This window comes from Sipha flava, unplaced genomic scaffold, assembly GCF_003268045.1.
Source record: "Sipha flava isolate LNK unplaced genomic scaffold, YSA_version1 171_pilon_pilon, whole genome shotgun sequence".
NCBI classification, from domain to species: Eukaryota; Metazoa; Arthropoda; class Insecta; order Hemiptera; family Aphididae; genus Sipha; species Sipha flava.
Window position 1 is genome coordinate 1,096,630 of NW_020271925.1, and position 19,879 is coordinate 1,116,508.

General features: G+C 32.7%; 1 protein-coding gene across 1 annotated transcript in view; it reads left to right on the plus strand.

Annotated features, from left to right (window-relative positions):
• The first annotated feature begins 601 nt into the window (after nt 1-601).
• LOC112679988 (leucine-rich repeat-containing protein 23-like) overlaps nt 602-19,879 on the plus strand; it is a 31,854-nt gene continuing 12,576 nt past the window's right edge. Inside the window, exons 1-5 of the mRNA XM_025549949.1 lie at nt 602-678; nt 813-1,044; nt 1,607-1,752; nt 3,099-3,279; nt 3,493-3,571. Coding sequence (XP_025405734.1) covers nt 862-1,044; nt 1,607-1,752; nt 3,099-3,279; nt 3,493-3,571 — 589 coding nt within the window. The 5' untranslated portion in view covers nt 602-678; nt 813-861. The remainder of the gene's footprint in view (nt 679-812; nt 1,045-1,606; nt 1,753-3,098; nt 3,280-3,492; nt 3,572-19,879) is intronic.

Consider the following 19,879-nt stretch of genomic DNA (forward strand, 5'->3'; position numbering starts at 1 on the left):
ACGAATATATATTATTAGTCACTCTTAAAAGAAACGTTCACATCTTGATCATCGCGAGCGGGGTAAGAGTTACAATTAAAAAAAAAAATCCATAACTAGACGACACGCACTCGTGAACGTGAAGGAGTGCATCTGGCATGGGTTGTATAATATGGAAAATCGTCATATTTTTTAGTACACGACACCGTCACGTATCGTGTTTCTTCGTACTTCTTCATAATTCTCCGGTAATAAATTTTAAATATACAACTCCCTATTCTCGAAATCGTTTCCCCTCAACATCAACCGGTATCCAGGAAAGGGTTGAACACAAGACCGACGACCTACATCCCTTCGTCATATTTCGTGTCTATTTCGGTAGCTTGCCGTGCATGACGATAAAAACTGAAAAATAAAAATATGGTTTCTAACCAGACTTATGGAAGATTTTAATTGATTGTGTCGACGAACCAAATGTTACACAGAATTTAATTACTTTTTCTGTAACTACGGGAGAAAAACATAATTCTACATAAGCCGTTCGTAACGTTCTGTAGTCGTTATTTTTACCGTCTCTGTACCGTATAATAATATTATTTACACGTTACGTACTTTTTCTCGAGATCATTGTGCGATTCACCTCTTGTAGATATTACTTATTTGCTATAATGCTATACCACCTTCATAAGCAATAAAAATGTGAGTACAGTAAAATCCATCACGCACTCTTGTATGCAATACGTTTCAGTTGATCTCTCGCGATATGTTCATTGTACAATATGCGTTAAGGGAAAAAACAATTATTTATCCATAAATTTGATTTCTTTTCACAGAAAAAAACTGTTTCAATTGAACAATTCGACCGCATTCGACCGAAAAAAGATGTCGGACAGTGAAAATTATAAAAGTGACGACGGTATTCAGAGCGAATTTAATCCGAACGTAACATACCAAGACGTGTTGGATAATTATAACTACGAGGGCGAATCTGACGGCAAATACGAATATTTTGCGGAAGGTGAAGAAGGATTCGAAGCCTACGAGGACAGGAATAAAAAAGTTCGTGTTAATGATATGATGTACATGTAAAATAGTCGAATAGTATCCTTTTTATGCAATTTTACCATCCTACTAGATCAGTAGTAAACAATGAAATTTTTTATATAATATTTTAGACTATATTTTTCAATAAGTCGTATTAATTGTTCGTAGTCATTCCGATTTTAATATAAATTCTGGTATAGTAAAATACTCGCAGGCCAAAAGCGTAAAAATGAAACGCTCGTAGGGTTTCATTTTTGAAAATTAAAGGTAAACGTTTTGTTGCCCGAATTCTTCAAGTTACAGAAAACCAAAAATGTAAAAATAATATACAATAAGTAATTATTTTATTTTTTGTGGGATTATCAAGAAAATATTTTATAGTTTTGAGGATTATAAAATGTATGTTTCGTTTTTCAACTCGCAGTACTCGTAGATATTTTGTTTTAAATTACTAGGCGGATAGTGAAGTGGCATAAATTAATAAAAAATTCTTTAACCGTTTGCTATGGGCATTCAGTTAAACGACCGACTTGGTTATGCGCTCAGCGTAACAAATGTGATATTCTAATCGTATTATAAACAGTATCAATGGTCGAGATCCATTTTGGAAGAAGACGCGTTGACCGACAACGTGTTAACTGCCGACGAAGCCGGAAAGTGCTTGTCACGCATCGGCCAAGTAGGATGCGGATTGTTATACGCTTATATTCAAATCGATGTCGATCACAGGTAAAACAGACGAACGATTCGCGTTCAATACAGTATTAATAAATTGCGGATAATGGCGGCCGTCCGTAATATTATGTTATTGTTGTATAGTAGGAACCTACGCGGTTTTATTTTTTATAATAAGTAATAACGTATAACGAATAAAAACTGATCGGAAATCATTACAAAAGATTCCACGTTCAATTATCCAAGTCGTCCGAATCCTCTCATCAATGGTAATACCTTCTCTGTTTTCTTACTCGACAATGTACAATGTCGTTTAAAAACTGGCCTGGAAATTTACTGAAATCGTAAATAAATAATAATTTTAATAATGAAAATCAACGCGGAACAAAACAAAATACACCAGCTATGGTTTGAATGGTTAAATTTATTCCTGCGAAGCCGTTAGTAAACTGTTTTTTCCACAAATTATCCGTGTGAACTGATATTGCTTGTACGCGAAACGCATTTACTGTTATGGATTATTTCAAACAAAAAAATAACAAATTAACGGACATCGTTTACAACTGTCGAATGCGTGATGACCAGTGGCTGAAATTTGGAGTACCTAATTATAAGGAAGAGTGCTGAGTTGTCCGTATCAATTGGACTTTACAATGTGGCTTGCAAATATTGATTTAAACTTTTGAATTGCATAAAAAAAATGTTTTCTTCAAAACAGTTAAAAAAAATTAAATAATAAAAATATTAGTAGTCCGGGTCAGTATTGTCTGTGATTTTTGTACTAATATGTGTCCACTGAAGCTGGTTTATTTACGTTAAAAATTTTAAAAAACTTTTTAACTATAATTTAATAATTATAAAAACTATTTATTATTGCTATTGCTATAAATAACTATTATTATTATAACTTATAATAAAAACAAAACTTACAAATAATGATTGAATTGAAATGCTTAACACTAAATTATAAAGTAACGAAAAATAAAATCTGAAATAGGTATTTAATATAAAATATCCAAGTCAACAAGAACATTTGAAAGTTGTAGCTCAGTTTACTGATAAACTGGACAAACTTAAATTTAATACACTCAACTTATCCTGATTAGTGTAGTTCGAAAAATCACACGATATTATTAATTATAATAATACAATTAGGCATTTTTGTTATTGTTAAAATTGGATTGCCAGGGAGGGGAGGAGAGTCAAAACATGTACTTGACACTTTTGGGGGGAAGGAATCGGTCCCCTTAAGCTCCCCTCCTCCTGATTTTCGCTTATGGCGATGTCTTAAACATTTTTGAAATCAAATAAAAAGAACCGCGTGTCGCAGTGCCCAGAATGTGAAACGAATCCCGTGCTACTGGTACGCCGTAACGATCGTTCTGTTTCAACGTTCCCAGGAACCTCACGGACATCGAGGTGATCACCAAATTTCGATGCTTGTCGCTCGTAAACGTGTCGCACAACGATTTGGATCTGACCGCTTTGGACGTGCTCAGGGACTTAGACTACGTGGTCGTCTTGCGCGCCGATCGCAACCGCGTCGATTCCCTTTGTCTGTCGTCCATGGCGTATCTACAGGTAAACAAGACAATCGACTCCGTGGGAGGATATAATGTGCGCGCGTTTTGACATGTACACCATTACCTCTATCCAGATAAATTTTCATCATTAATAATGTTTTTATTTTTGTTTTTTTTTCAACGGACACAACAATAGCCGCCGCCGCGTATAATAATATTATTTTTATTATAATTTTTTGTATTACTATTATTGTTATTATTTTTTCCACAGGTTTTGACCCTAAACTCGAACAGAGTCTCGTCACTCTCGGGCCTTAAACAACCGTCACTGGAGTGTTTGGAACTGAACGGTAAGTGGGGTGTGATTTTTTTTTCTTTTCCATTTTATTCCACACACCCTGTGCGACTTGGACGCGACGAGGAATCTCTATTATCAGTATTGCGTACTATTGTTATTATTTAACATTCTTAAAGGGTGCATTACAATGATTTATCGCGACACAATCGCCGTCGTCTCGGGCGTACAGTGTCAGTGGTGTAATATTATCTCCCCATTGTCCCCCGTCCATTTTTCTCGGTGGACAATACGTATGTATTGGTAAAATTACTCAATGTGTATAAAGTGGTTTTGTACGTTCCGAGTCCATTTTTTTTAAGGAGATTTCAAATATTTGTCCACGCGACACTAGGTAAAATCGGCAACGTTTGCCGTACTCGTAATTTCCATAAAAACCTATTCGTTTGTTCCGAGTCCATTTTTTCCTCCAAAAATGAGATACCGTTTTCCTTCACAGTCCATTTTCCTCAAAAAAAAAAAAAAAAAATTCTTGACCATTTTCCTCCAAAAAATGAAATAATAAAATCGTCATTCGTTGTCGAATGATAAATTAAAAATAAAAGAACAAATTAATTATTTTAATAATTAAAAATATTTGGAACTATCATTAATTATCAAAGGTTTTCTTCGAAAACTTTCAATAAACGTTTCTTTTTCAGACATGTTAAAAATTTGGTAGATTCACAAAAACTATAAAACACATTATAGATACTATTTGACGTACATTAAGCTACTAAAAATATAGTCTTATTGATACGAATATATCGTTAATTTGTGTGTCTGTCTCACTCAATGAGTCTAATCATAATAATGAGTGATAAATTATGATACACAATATAACAATATAAGTATATACGTATATTTACGTATCTTTATTAATCGCAATCAAAGTTACAATATTAAGTTATCGACTGTTATAAACTGCGAGTGCTGTCGGACACTTGAACTAGCGTTTTTCCCTAGCCGAAAAGAACGCAACCAGAATTTAATCAACAGATACGGGCAAATCGTGATCCTACAACACTGGCTAAAATATTAGAGAATAATAGACATAATTTTAATCAAAAATAATGTGGATGCAAATGGAAACCAACCTTTTTTTTTTATTTTAACAACACATTTTTTTTTTTTTTTTTTTTTTTTTTTTTATTCCGGAAAAAAGGTGATTCGCCCAAACGCATTACGCTCATCGGTGAGTACGGAATAATGCGTTGGTTTCCATAATACGCGCAATGCCGTGCAACATTACCATATGCATGTATGGTTACTTATTACTAGGGTTCAGGACTTCATGCATTTGCATATTGTTTAATAACGATTGTAGAATAGTCTAAGTAAGATATCAATTTGTTTTTAGTCATAACGGACTAAAATACAAAAATTTGAATTTCATAGTTGGCAAGTTTTGGCAATTTAATGTAGCATATTTATGTAGATTTTGTTTGATGTTACGTAAATTTATTTTAAAGGTTAACATTATTTATTTATTTTCTTTTCATGCGTCGGTCGATATACGTTATCATAGAACGATCGAGACAGGGCAACAAAGGAAATACCTTGTTCCTACGTTTACTATCGTTTATCGTAAATCGTTTAGAGAGTGTAAAAGAAAAATAAGTATTCAGTTAGTGTTTTTCATTGTAGAAGAAAATTAATTATACAGTAATATAATATATAAAGTGTGATTGTTGTCAAAAAGTACTAATTAAAATAAATTTATCTAAATTAAAATCAAAATCAAAATTTATAATTTTCATTAAAAAAATATTCAGTTGCATATATTTGCGCATATTTCAGTTATTTTAAATGCATATTTCCTAAAAGTTTGTACAATAAGTCCCGAACCCTACTTATTACATACGGTCTTAACGCACGGATTCCTTTAAGTTAATTCGTTATTCTAATTGCATCACGAGCATCTGTGCACACACCATCGTCGTGAAATTATTTCAACAGTATTTGCTGCAGATTGTACCACATTTTATTGGGTTTAATCGATTTTTATCGATTATTTATTTTTTTCCAAACATTTTGTTTCGAACGATTAACGGTACGAACATCCTTGTGACTTGTCCGTCGCATCTAGTTTCCACATCAGCGTTGGGAGAGTTAAAATGCTGTTCCGGTCGGTTTTCGAATGCTTTGATTCACCTTAATCGATTGTGATTTATGGAGTGCACAGATTCTCTAACGTGTTTATGAGAATAATAATTTAGCGAACGTTCCAACAGTTTTAAGCTATCAATTATTTAAACGTGTTTTCGCGAAAACTCCGTAGAAATGATTTGGTTGATCTCGGTATACGTGTTCATAGTTGTTTTCCTCTTTCTCCGCAAACGTTCCGAATCGAAGTTACAAATCATATTTTATAAGGCGACCGGCGTCTAGGGAATGATATGTTTCACCGGATGCGATCGGTACCCAAACTCTTTACAATATTCTTCAGAATGCTTATTTCATGCGTACATAAATATTGGACACAGTCTGTTTTTTGAACTTTGCGATGTTGATAAGTTTTATATCCGTTTTTCGAGTTGAAACAACAATGTATGTAGTAACGTATTCTAAGTTATTATTGAACGGCGTCAATGTTATTATTTTCTTTGCACAATAATAGCAAAAACGAAATCAATACTTTTAACGTAAAGTAAATGTTCAACTGCGTAAATAGTTAATATTCAATGTGTAATAATTATTACTATAGTCTCACGGCTATTTAACAACATATTTAATAAAGAAGTCTTTTTTTAAATGTTAATATATTATAAGACGATGATCCGAAAAACAAATGTCAACTACAAACATATTATAATGTTATATTATTCTCCGTGTATCAAAAATATTAATATAAATATTCATTGTTTTCACATTTATGTTTATTATATATTATTAAAATAAAACATCAATATATCGTACCTGTAAATGGTTTTATTCAAGTATGAATTTAAAACTAGTTAGAGGTACAAAAATTGTAAAATTAAATTAAATTTAATTTAATTTAATATCTATAAGACTGTAAAATTGTTTAGACCTTTTAAAGTACGAAATCATCCTAAATGAAACATTTTTACTAGACAGATATAGTATCAGATTTATTTTTATATCCAAAGACAAATATACAATCCACGAAAATGTTTACAATAAAAATGTTTGCTGAAATATGACGACACAGAGTTTACACGAGAAAATAAGTGACCCAGTGGTTACACCTAATATAATAGTATCAAATTATAAAGTCATACATATAAAGTGTGACCGTCGAATTACTTATTTTATCGTGCAACTTATTGCATCAACAAATATACTTGTTGGAAAAAAAAAGTTATTAAAAATTAAATCCAGAATTATGTCTAATATAAAATCGATCTATATTGGGTACGGAAATCAATTTTTTTTATAATACTATGCGTATGTAATATGTAGATATTACGCTAATTTGTTATTTATATTTGTAGTATAACAGTTTGTACTATATTGTATATACGGGTTTGAAATAAGTTACGCACTTCCGTTTCGACCGTGTCTGCATTTGTACAATTATCGTTGTTGCTTTTATAAACATAATTGTGCCTAAACTCTTGTGCAGAGTGAACATAATTTCAATACATTTGTTAAACGGACATTAAACGAACGGTACGTTCTTCGATTGTCCGCGCTAAGCTTTTACATGTTATTAAGACGCATTTGCAGTGCTTACGATTTCGAAATATTGAATTGAATCGGAAAACATTATATTATAAAATTTATAAAACACTCATCGAACGCGAACACTTTTCTTTATTTTTCTTCCTCGCCGCACTATTTCCCGTAATAGGTTTTATTCCAGCACGCGTACTTGATGTTTTTCATTTTCCGTTTAAATTTAAAACCAAAGAGTTTTCGAACGATCTCGTTTTACAACGCTAAGCACTCCTCGCACACATTTGGCATTATTCTACGTCCCATGCGCATATTAGGGAACCGTTTATTGTTATCGCGCGAGCATTATATTATTATTAAACTAGCATGCACTACACATACGTATGCACACGAGTCATGTATATAAGACCGTATTCAAATACGCATTCATCACGCAGCACCGTGCACGCGGCGTAAATATATTGTGAACAATATCAACAATTTCCCAGTTTGGATAATGCTCTCTTGCGGTTTCCATCCACCTTACGGATTCCATTTACACGAACGTCATAAAGTGTATGCACCCTGACATTCGTTTAACGCGGCGACGGGCATCCGCGCGTCAACGTCGTCCATGCGTGCGCGCGCGTTATTCTATTTTTGGAGGCATTTTCTCTCAGCCTCGATTAACCGCAGGATGTGCAGCATTAAAACCACGAAAAAATCTCGTCGGAAAGAAAGAAATAAATAAAAAAATAAAAATATCGAACACGCATGCGCGCGCGACGAGTGAGAGAAGTAACGGAATGTACTTAAAAGTGAAATACGCGTGTGTAGACCGACTTGCGAGAGCCCGTTTAAATGATTAACACGTGACGACGATGCCGATTCTTTTGACCCCGGCCCCGAGTCTCCCTTTTTGGATAGATACGACGGCATAGGCCTGCGCGGAGGCGGTAGTTAGACGCGCACCGTTCCCCACTGACAGGCAGCTGTCTTGAGTATTTTCCGTGTTTACGACGTGTAAAAAGTCGAAGGTCCTGTCGGGGAGGAGGAAAAAACATTTTTTTTTCCCAACAAGATTACGCGTGGCAGATTGCGCGCACCGTATAACGTACACCCGCAATAATTGAACTAATGGCTGTAACATGTTTGTATTATTTTATTATGCGGTTCCCTAAACGTTGCACAAACTCTAAACGCGCGCTTTTAGTACATTTCACCTATATTATAGTACATAAATGGACCGTGTCGCGTTTAATGGTTTCCGAAGTTTCGCGGTTCTGTCAGATTCAAATGATAATATAATAAGATTTACTCGAAGTACGTCTTGCTGTATCATAATCTACTACAATCGGAGCATGCCATTTGTAAAGTACGCAGCATACGTCAGCCCAACACCCGTAAACCGGGTAATCATCAATCCGTTGACCGCATCCGATTATAATTTTGATTTTGGATTGTATACGCGATTTATTTTTTTTTTTTTTTAAAAAAAATTTTATCGCAAATTCGTATTTTATTGCTCGAGCATTCGTATTTTATGTTTCACAAGCGGATAAAAGTATCAAGAAAATAAATACATTTTAATTTTTACCTGATTTCGGTTTAAATGTCATGCGCTTTTAATAACCCGACCAGTAGTGCTATGGTGTCGTACGTGTCGGATTATCAAGACGTTGTTGTGTATTACTGCGTATTGAATGTGAATGATGTTTTGTAGCAAAATAAGTATCGAAATGTCGGAGCGGTAGCTATTTGCATTGTGCGCGAACAAAAATCGAATAAATAAGACTGCGGCGGAGAGAAAATAAAAACCGAAAACTTTTTAAAACCGTCGACTTCCTCCTTTCTTTTTTCTTATAACCAACACACTATCTTAATTCAACTTTTTGTTTCAATGCGTCATTTTGAGCATTTCAATATTTTGCGTTTGTTTTGAACAAGAATGTATCGATATTAAATGTTAGATATTTGCAGTATTTGAAGTATGAGATATTTCTTGTGAAACATTGACATTTTTTCTAATATTTATTAATTGTTAATTATATAATCTATTAAATAATGATTTCTCTAATATTATAAAATTGTGAAGGTAAGTCTTGACAATTATACGTAAAAATAAAACTTATTTAAAAAAAAATGTATAACTATACTATTATAATAACTAACTATTATAATAGGTATTTTACAATTTTAAGATTCATAAAATTTTCATACACTGGATATTTGATATGTATAGGATTTTGAACGCTTGCGGGTAAAATTTAAATTAATTACAGTTATAGTTCTCCGTGAGATAACTAATCATTTTTAATTAATTATTTTATGTTCCTAAAGATATTTAACGTTAAAAACGGAACGTTTCCAAACAATACTCAACCTGAAGAGTCCAATTGAAATACACCCTTGGCCCTTTCAGTATAATATCCATCGTGTTTTGAAACACACAGTTGAACAGCTATGGTGACAGTACATCTGTACTAAATAATAGATATAAAATTTCAATCGAACAAGATTGTTCATTCCCATCCCCCACCATCCATCCACCGATGAAATTCGGTACACATTCCACGGCATCTGTAATATGTAATTTAGCCCAAATGATGTATATAAAATAGTATTTATGAAAACGCTGTATTATTAGAAGATAAGGTATATTAAAAATATTTTATTTTATTTTTATTTTTTTCAATGTCATAAGAAATACGTATTAATAGATTGTTGCGTTTAGCGTTAGTAATAAATATTTTTTAACGCCATTTTTATTTTAAAAGATAAAAGACATTTTTTTTCTAAATAAAATAATTGCCAGGAAAATAACAATAAGTTAATTTAATTTTCTAGCAAACGCATGTATATCGCTATGAATTTAAACAGATTTTTTTTTTCTCGTAAAATTTAAATGAGGAACGCACGTCATTATGTACATCAACCGACGCGCATGAAATAAATTCACTATTATATAAATAACAGACCTAAACGCAGTTTTGCCATTGACTCGACCGACCCAAATATTCCGTTTAAAAATATAATTTACCGTCCTAAATATTTAACCGAACTATTTCGTGTGGAGCGTCAGCCGCATTTGAATCGCGTTAACACAGCAGCAATGTATTTCTATAATAATACACACGTTGCAACACGTAAGAAAAAATAAAAACATTTCAAATCGATTTATATCGTACCACAATATCGTGTGTACATTTTACATCACGATAATTATTACGAAAAATTTAATATTCTATACAGTGTTGTACATGGAGTGTATTTCAAAGGATTTCGACGGTTATAATGCCAACTGCACACTAATATCAAATAATATAATATATATTTATATAGATGTGTATGTGTGTGTATGAAACTTAATGATGATAAGCCGGCATACGCAACACATACACACGTTTTTACAATACTCGGTTTTTAGGGGTGAACACAACATTTATCTCCCGCGGGGAATGCTTACTAGAATTAATGTTTTCAATTACTTTCAAAAGCGTCAGGTTCATTTTTCTTTTAAAACGTCAGAATTTTTCTACGGTGTTTTTCTTTTTTATTTTCGGTATTATTATTATTATTCATCCATATATATATTTTTTTTACGATTATTATTTTCCTTGTGCAAGTCTCCGAAGGGGTTAAGCTTCCGATGTCATTTATCAAATATTTTTCGGGGTCGATTCTTCGACATTTTTTTTTTTATTTATTTATTTTTTTTTGTTGATGATTTTTTTTTTTCGTATACATAAACATACGTATAGATATTATAAACGAACAGCTCGATAGCGATTATCTATTTACATTGTGAATTACGGTAGTTATTTTTGTCAATGCGATTTCATTGTCGCGCGCGAACAGGGCTTTTCGAGCGTTCGAGTGTGACCGTTTACGTGTATTATACGAGTGCATAACGTGTACCATGCACGTTGGCAGGACGAGGTCGATCTAGGCATCGCGTGTAAATTCAATCGGTTAACAACTCGATCGTTCCGCGCACAGTAGACCTACGTAATGACGACGAACGACTATCGTTTCGCCCTTTGGGTTTGTTCGCAGTTTCGAGTACGTGTTTATCGGAATCCGAGATTTTCCTCCTCCCTCCCCCTCTCCCCGACAACCTTTGAACCCCGCGTGCGACGGTATAGGTTTCACAACGTCTGCTGCGCGTGTGTGCTGTGCTGCTACATAAAAGGTCACATTTTTGTTTGTTCTCCCGTTCGCCCGGCAGAGTCGCGATTCACATACGTACTTGTGTGTACGTCGTTAGACCTGTTCACGTCGATCCCGTTGGACTGTCCGTTCTATATTGTCTCGGCATTTTCTACAGCTCAACATTTAAAATCGTAATCGAATATCGGTAACGCGCGACGAATTTATTATTGTTCAAATAACCCGTTTTCGAGTACACTCGTGCATAACGCGTCCGTAATACTACAATGTCAGTTATTCCAATGCACTGCGTTTCGCTATCGATTCGGACCAGTGTAAGGAATAGATAATGCAAAATTTATGAAAGATTTATCAAAATTTATCTAGATAAAGATAAAAGATATTTTCAAAAAATGTTATTTTTTTGGTCAATATTTTATATTTTAATATCTATGAAGACTCAATTATAATCATTATTATCAATAGGTACCTAGGTTTTAATGTTTATTGTAGTAATGTAGTGTACCATTAAGCAGTATTTATAAATAATGTTCAATATGATATGATAGTTAATCACTAAAATGTTACATAAATAAAAAAAAAAAAATGAAAATTGCTCTGTACCTATCAGGACGAATACAGAATACAAAAAAAATTATTTTAAGTAAACAATATTTTTTTCCATATAATATTAATTTGATGATTTTTCATTTTTCTATAAGTAGTTACAACTTTACGGGTTCCAAGAGTGAAGTAATGACTATTCAGCATATGAGTTACATGTGTATACTAAAATCAAATACCTACTATATTTGGAACTTCCGTGGAAAAATAAGAAATTAAGTTTAAAAATACCAAAAATATTTTCCCAACATGAAAATACAAACAAAATGTCTACCAAGAAATAATAATTACTTATTAATAATACACGAATTATGATTATGAATACAAAATCTATATGTATAAAAGAAAGTCAGATTATTTACAGACTTATAATTCAAGAACGGCTGGACCGATTTTGATGATATCTGATTTGTTGGATTCGTCTCCGTACAAGAATAAAAATAATTCTAATCTTGGCAGGAATACAGATAATTATCTAGATAAAATTATCTAAATAAGTAAAAATTTTATCTTAGATAAGTAATTAGATAACTTAGCCTTATTTATCTAGATAAGATAAAATATGACAAAAAATCTATCTAGATAATTTATCTAGATAAATCCCTACACTGATTCGGACGCACAAATTGAGAATTTAACTATAGATACCACGTGTACGCGTCAATTTTTGATACTCTGGAATGCACGATTGTACGATTTCGTTTTGAAACGATATTCCAAGGGCGTATTTAGACTTACTTCTAAGGATGGAGGGGAGACTCAAATTTTTTCTTTAATTCAGGCTAAAATTTACAAGCCAAATTTTAGTAATATTTAAATCGGGCGAATCTTTAATATTTGTGGTTTTTTTTTTTGTAATCTAATGTCGGATCCACTTAGAATCGACTTTTGTTTAGTTATTTTTTAACACCTGTCTGTGTTTTGAAAGATACGCTGGTGTTTTATTTGATTTTTCACTAAGTATGGACCCGACAAAAAGCCTTATTCAATATTCACAGTCACGCGTGGTTTGATTTCGTTGTAAAATGATCCACATTAAAAAAATTTGAAATGTGTGTCTCACATACTCGTATTATCGATTCCTAAAATACGGATTAGGGGGAGGTGACCGCCCCCTTTGTCCCCCGTAAAATACGCCCCTGCGATATTCCGTCGCTACCATATTTTTGGCGCATTCGTATCGACTTGTATCCCATAATTTAACACACGAGATATGTGGTTAAGTCGCAGCTGAACAATAGTTAAGCGCATAACATTGAACAACACCGACCCGCAGGCGTACACGCGTCGGACGTTTAAAAAATCAGCGTAGTTAAGGTAACGGTCCGTTGCAGTAAGATGTTGATTTCGAAGTACCGCGAGACGTGGCGGCACAAGACGTTTTTGTCCTATGTGATCATTGGGCGCCAAATGATTTGAAAACGTTTTTTACCGCTTCAGACGCCACCGTGGGAAAACGATTAAATTCGAGTCAAAGAAAAACTTCGAGTGCGATGAACCGCGCACCGGTTAGACTATGTTGAGATCGCGTCGCGACTAATTTTCGGTATATATTCTCGTAATATACGTCCTTCATTTACACAATCAATCACTCCCAGGACCGAATTTTCTATGTAACGTCTCTTTAAGTCCCGAAAATAAAAAACTGCAGCACCTGGCGTCGCACAAACCCGTTTTTTCGTCGAGTACATGCAAAGATCCACTGTACGTGTATAGGTACCGTAACGCGTTATCATCAATCATCGCAATAATCGTCACCGCGCGAACGACTTCCAAAACGACGCGCGAAGTACTGTTTTTTTTTCCGCACCGAAACAACAATAACAATAATATTATTACTATTATTATTCGCGCATCGCGTGCGTTGTGTATGGTTTACTCGAATTCCCTCGGTTTACCGGTGCTCATCATAATACGCACCCCCTACCCACCCCATATGGATGTTCGGCTTATCTTTCTCCGCTCACCCGTTGTCCGTTGGACTGGAAACCCGTCGATGGCCGTACAATCCGTTCGTTTTACATGCATTATTTCACGCAGTGCACACGTACCTAATTACACAATCGTAAATTTCCGTTCGATAATGATGTATAATATCGTATTATACAAATGACGTGTTTGAACCGTTACCGCGTTCGTATCCGTTGAAAATGTTACAATACGAGCATATACGTGCACGTACAAATTCGCACTCGCGTCCGTACTGTATTCACGCGCGTACATGCATTATTATTGCGTTTACTGGGCATTAAGTATCTGTTACAATGCGGTACAGTACACATTGTACGCGTGTGCAGATGCGTCGCGCTCCGCGTGACGGACGTTATTCATTAATTAAAACATTATTGATACTAATCCTACGATCCGGGTCGATCCCATGGACGGAAACGTCCTGAACCGTCGATCGATAATGCGTTAACATGTCGTTGCTCGCGACGGCAGATCCTGCGAAATCCTTGCAAATATGTGCGTCCAGGTGCGCGATCGTACGCGCGTTTTGTTGCTCATTTAGTCAACGCGAACGCGGCTAAGACAGTTTCAACCGTTCGCCAAACAACGTAACGTAATACGAACGAACGAAACAATCTATTGCTGGAAAACAGTGGAATTGATGATTCGTTTAAATCACTAGCTTTACTCTTCACTGAGATACAACACCTTTTACCATGGACTAAAAATTCTCGTCAAGATTTAGAATTTTTTTTTTATAGTAACAAGAAAAATAAAATAAAATAACGATAATAAAAAAAAAGATAACAAATACAAAATAAACGATAGACATGTCACTTTTATCAGGTGTAGAAAGAAATATAATAATAAATTAAAGAAATTCATGGTTCAAATCATTATTTAGGATATTAACACACGATAAGCAATTAGTGAATTCAATTAATGGTTTTATGTATGTTTCAAATAATGAATAGTAATAAAATTAAACTAAAAAATATTTTTACAGACTACCATTGATTCAATATTTTAGTTTTTGTTTAAAACAATATGGCAATATAGTAATATTTATAATATGATGTAACATATATATTAATAAAGCATGCCTATTCCGTACCCAACGTGATAAGTAGGTATTACCTACGCACATTGTTACTATATACATGCTGTCGTATCCATAGGCGTGCGCGGACCTATATTTCAGGGGATGCCTACAATACTTTTGGACCCTATCCATTAACAAAACGTGTAGGTATATTTAATAAATTATCATATATGAACAATTAAATAAACATATCTTTAATTTTTTATTCATTATTGTGATGTATTAGTTTCAATGAATAAGTTTTCCTCGAATCTCGTAGACTTTTCTCAGACAGTTTCAATTATTTATGATCCGCACTTTTGTAGACAATTGTGTAGGTGTTGCGTTATTATAATAAGTTTCTGCACGAAAGTTTAGAATATTTTGTTTTATTTTTTCTATCAAGAAACATAATTTATTTCGAATATTACCAAATATTTTAGAATCGATTATATTTAATTTGAGCAGCATCAGTTGAAATTCGGGCCCCTTACTCTTAGACTTAAATTGTAAGGTCCCATTTACAACATTTCAAGGGGTGCCGGGTGGCGTATTTCTGAACCCTAACTGAGCTGGGGCATTAGTGCCCGAATTCGGTTAGACTCCATAGTACACGTCTTCACTACGTTCCCTAATTGATTTAGGACACACTATTAAATATTCGTGTAAAATGAATATTTTTGTACATATATTAATTATATTCACTTGCTAGAAGAAAAGTAGGATTGATTTTAGTTTCAAAAATAATGCAAGCAGGAAGACCTACTAAAAGTGTTCCTCCAAACAAAAAAGAAAAAGAAATCTAGCTAGCAATATTGACGATAATAAATGTTACTCCAAATCGCATTAACTTACTGACATACAAATATAAATAAATAACAACATTGTAAATGATTTAATGTATTATTATGTAATTGACTAGGTATAGTATAAATCGCATTGTTATAAACATATCCTCTTTTTTTTTTTTTTTTAAATTGATTTACCCAAATTATATGGAATATAAATAAATGTATTAGTTGAATTATTTATTACACTTATTTGTTTTAATATTAGCATTAAATTATTAAAGTTTAAAAGTACTAAATAAGGTACGTATAAAAAAAAAAATACTGTAAATATAATTAATATAGGTACAAAAATATTCATTTTACGCGAATATTTAATAGTGTGCCCTAAATCAGTTAGGGAACATAGTGAAGATGCGCACTACGGAGTCTAACCGGATTCGGGCACTAGTGTCCCAGCTCAGGTTTCGGAAATACGCTGCCGGGTGTGCCTGGTCATATCCCATGTGCACGCCTTTGGTAGTATCGTATAGTGGTAGTCCTCGTTACTCGTTGGACGTATCTATGCACGAGACGGAGTTGGAAAGAAAAAACATTGCTGTTTTCACACAAATGCTTTGCTTTTATTTCTCGATGCTAACGATACTCATAACATATTGAAACCCCTAAATAGGTATACCTACTCCCGTCACGGTTCTTCTGAGTATAAGCCGGTGAGTTCTAATGATATGCGGTCGCTCGCAAACATTATGCATAACCATTATAAATTTTTATTAATGTATAAATACATAAATATGTAATATCGAGACAGCGATACGCGAACTTATAGATTCGTCAAAACCGCTTATTTAAAAATTGATCCCTCGATCTATAGAAAATGGTGAGTAGGTGTACGGCGTATGATAAAGTTCAAGTATTATTATTTTTTTTAGAGCCTCTATATGATGTATAACTATAGTATGTATCACGAATTTACGACTTCGATAGCATACAGTTTTGGTTATACAAGACCGCATTCCCGTAGAAGTTAACAATGTTAGCCGAAATACACATTTAGTAAATTAATTTAAAATGCGATGTTGGTCACGAAACTGTATTACATTATAATAAGAGGCATGTACAAAATGTATTTTATTATGTATCCGTTACGTTTTATTTCTTCAAATTTCTACGCGATTGCCTCGATACGGTGCAAAAAGAATCAAATATATTCATGTTTATATCTTTTAATCATATTTTTATAATTACGATCAGTATCGAGCCACGACGAAACTTTGCGTTCTACACGAAAAACGTCAAAGAACGTTTGGTTATTTAAATTCTGTTCGTTCGTAATAAATTTAAATACATGATTGGAACGCCAATATAATAATTATTTTTATACCGATAGGTATTAAAAATACAAAAGCGTGTCTGTACAAACCGATTTCTTGTATAGTTCGTAATCTTAGAACGGCATAAGGTTATGTTATAATAATGAAATGGTTTTTTTTTTTTTTTTAATGATTAATAAAAAGTATTATTTATCTCGTGTCGTGAAAAATGTATGCGTGCGTAGTGCTGCGCAAGGCTATGACACTATTAAATTGACAGAGTTTCAAAGAAAACAGATGGCAAAGTAAAACTTTGCTATGAAAAAAATATTATTTTTTAATGAAACATTAAAAATTGTTTTAGTTAAATTTGTTTATCATAAGTTTCTTCTTAGGCGGCGTAATTTTTTATAACATGACAAAGTGAAATTCATACTAATTCGTTTAGTTGTATTAGATATTACACGGTTATTTATGTTTCATGCATGCGCGTATATATATTTAACGTTTCTAAATTTTATGTTTATGACAACGCCATAATAATATTATCGTCAAAACATTCTGCGGCGAGATGTTAAATGCATTAATAGGCACAAACCGTTATAATAATGCTAACGTGAAATAAAAATGATTATGAAAATTGAAAAGTAAAAAGAAAAAAAATTAAATTAATGTGAATGTGAACGTTGTGCAATGAATGGATTTTAAAATATTATAAAAGTCCTAACGTCATCATTGTGCGTTAAAAAATTCGATAAGACGATTTGAATGATTTGATTTTGATAATAAATCGTTGTCCGTCAATGCTTCCGGGAAAACGTAAATCGAATTAGACATGATATGTACACGGGATATGATAAATAGTTTTCGCGAAAAACGTTTAAGGTACGAAATGTACTCGTATACAAATCTAAGCGTGCGTATGTGTGTGTGTGTGTATGTGCCGGATCTCACAACTATTATTATGTGTATATTTAAATAGTAATAGTTGGTTAAGTTGAAAACTGAAAAAATAACGTATAATAATAATAATGATGAACGTTTGTTGCGTGGGCACCTGCATAATAATATTGTACCGTTGAGTCGTTTTTATTTTACTAACACAGTACTTTTTATTGATTTTCGCGCAGCGTTCGTGTTCATTTTAATCTCGACCGTCATCAAAATGATCGAAACAAGATTAATTATAATCAATTATTTAAGTATTTTTTCGAGTTATCACGATCAGAGATTCACAACCGTCACTATACGTAATGTATTCGAAACAAAACTACAGTGTCCTATTACAGTTTTACGTATAAAGAACTGTTCCGTAAAATGTCCTCCGGAAAAGAAAAAAAAATACAAAATAAGGTTTTCTAATTTGGAATTAAAAAAAAAAAAAAATTAAATTGAATAATAATCTTCATATTTTTTAAACTGGAATATGAAATATTATTCTTAAAGTACACGCCATTATTGCACACCAATAATATTTTCTTTATCTGTAAATACTATTAAAAAGTATTTCCTGAAAACGATAACAAAATGAATTTATCATCACTCGATTATCATTTTTATTGTATCCTTTTAAAGCGTTCTTATTTCTTTTATGTTTTCTTTTCATTTATTCATTTGTAAAACGTTGTATATAATATCATGTAGCCAATATACCTATAGAATTACAATAAATAATCTTTGAAGTCAAAATCGTTCATTTCTTCATGGTTATCAAATTATTTCATCAGATATTTTTTTTCTAGTATAACTAAGTCAAAGACATTTTTTTTTCTTTTTCCGTTTAATTAATTGGAGTTATATCTTCTTGAATATATGTTAATAGAACAATGTAAAACATTAAAAAAATTAAATCATCGAGGATAATGTTTTTTAAAACAATCTTATTGATAGACGCAATATTTAAAAGGTTACTTATCGTCAGGTTTTCGAATACCTAATCTAAACGTATAAAATTAAAATATCACTCAATCAGTGACTAGTCATAATCAGCGTACACCTGAGACTATCAAGCTGATTCATTTGAAACTAAAGGAATATACCAACGACCGTGTATAAATGCATTAATGTAGGTTTTAAACAGTTTTGGGCTTGATAAGTATATTATCCACTCTTTGGTCACCTAGAAAATGTTTTAATTCCGTCGTTGATTATATCATTGCAGAAACGAGTAAATTAATTTAGTGTAGTATAAATAAATTTAAATTATATGTCATTGGAATAACAAACAGTAGTGCGCTTTTTCCAACATGCATTTTCTTTTTACATTGAATCAATAATTAATTATTGCTCTAATCTAAAACATTACATTTTAAAATATTAAAGTATCCGAGATACTTCAACTAGTATCAATTTATATTGATAAATATCGTCAATAACAGTGAAATAATATTATTATTTACGTGGATATTTAATAATAGACAACGCTATCTGTCGGTGGTGCGCGATTATATGTACGTTCAGAAACGCATGAGTGTTATTTACATTTACCTAAGACTCGTGTTTACCGTATTCAACTCTTCGTCCACTTCAGACATCTTCGAGTATTGTCGAATATACGGAAATATTTTAAATAATCAATATTCACGTATTTATTTTTTAAAAAGAAAAAAAATGTTTCAAACATTTGAACCATAGGCATGGGCGATAAAAAATAACTAATAGGTGAATGGGAGGTGGAAATTCCCCTCAATCAACTTAAGTTACCTTTTAATACTAGAAAATACAAAGTTATAATTAATTCTATACACTTCCTTTAAATTATTGTTCGTAATTATATCAATTAATTAAATATTATACAC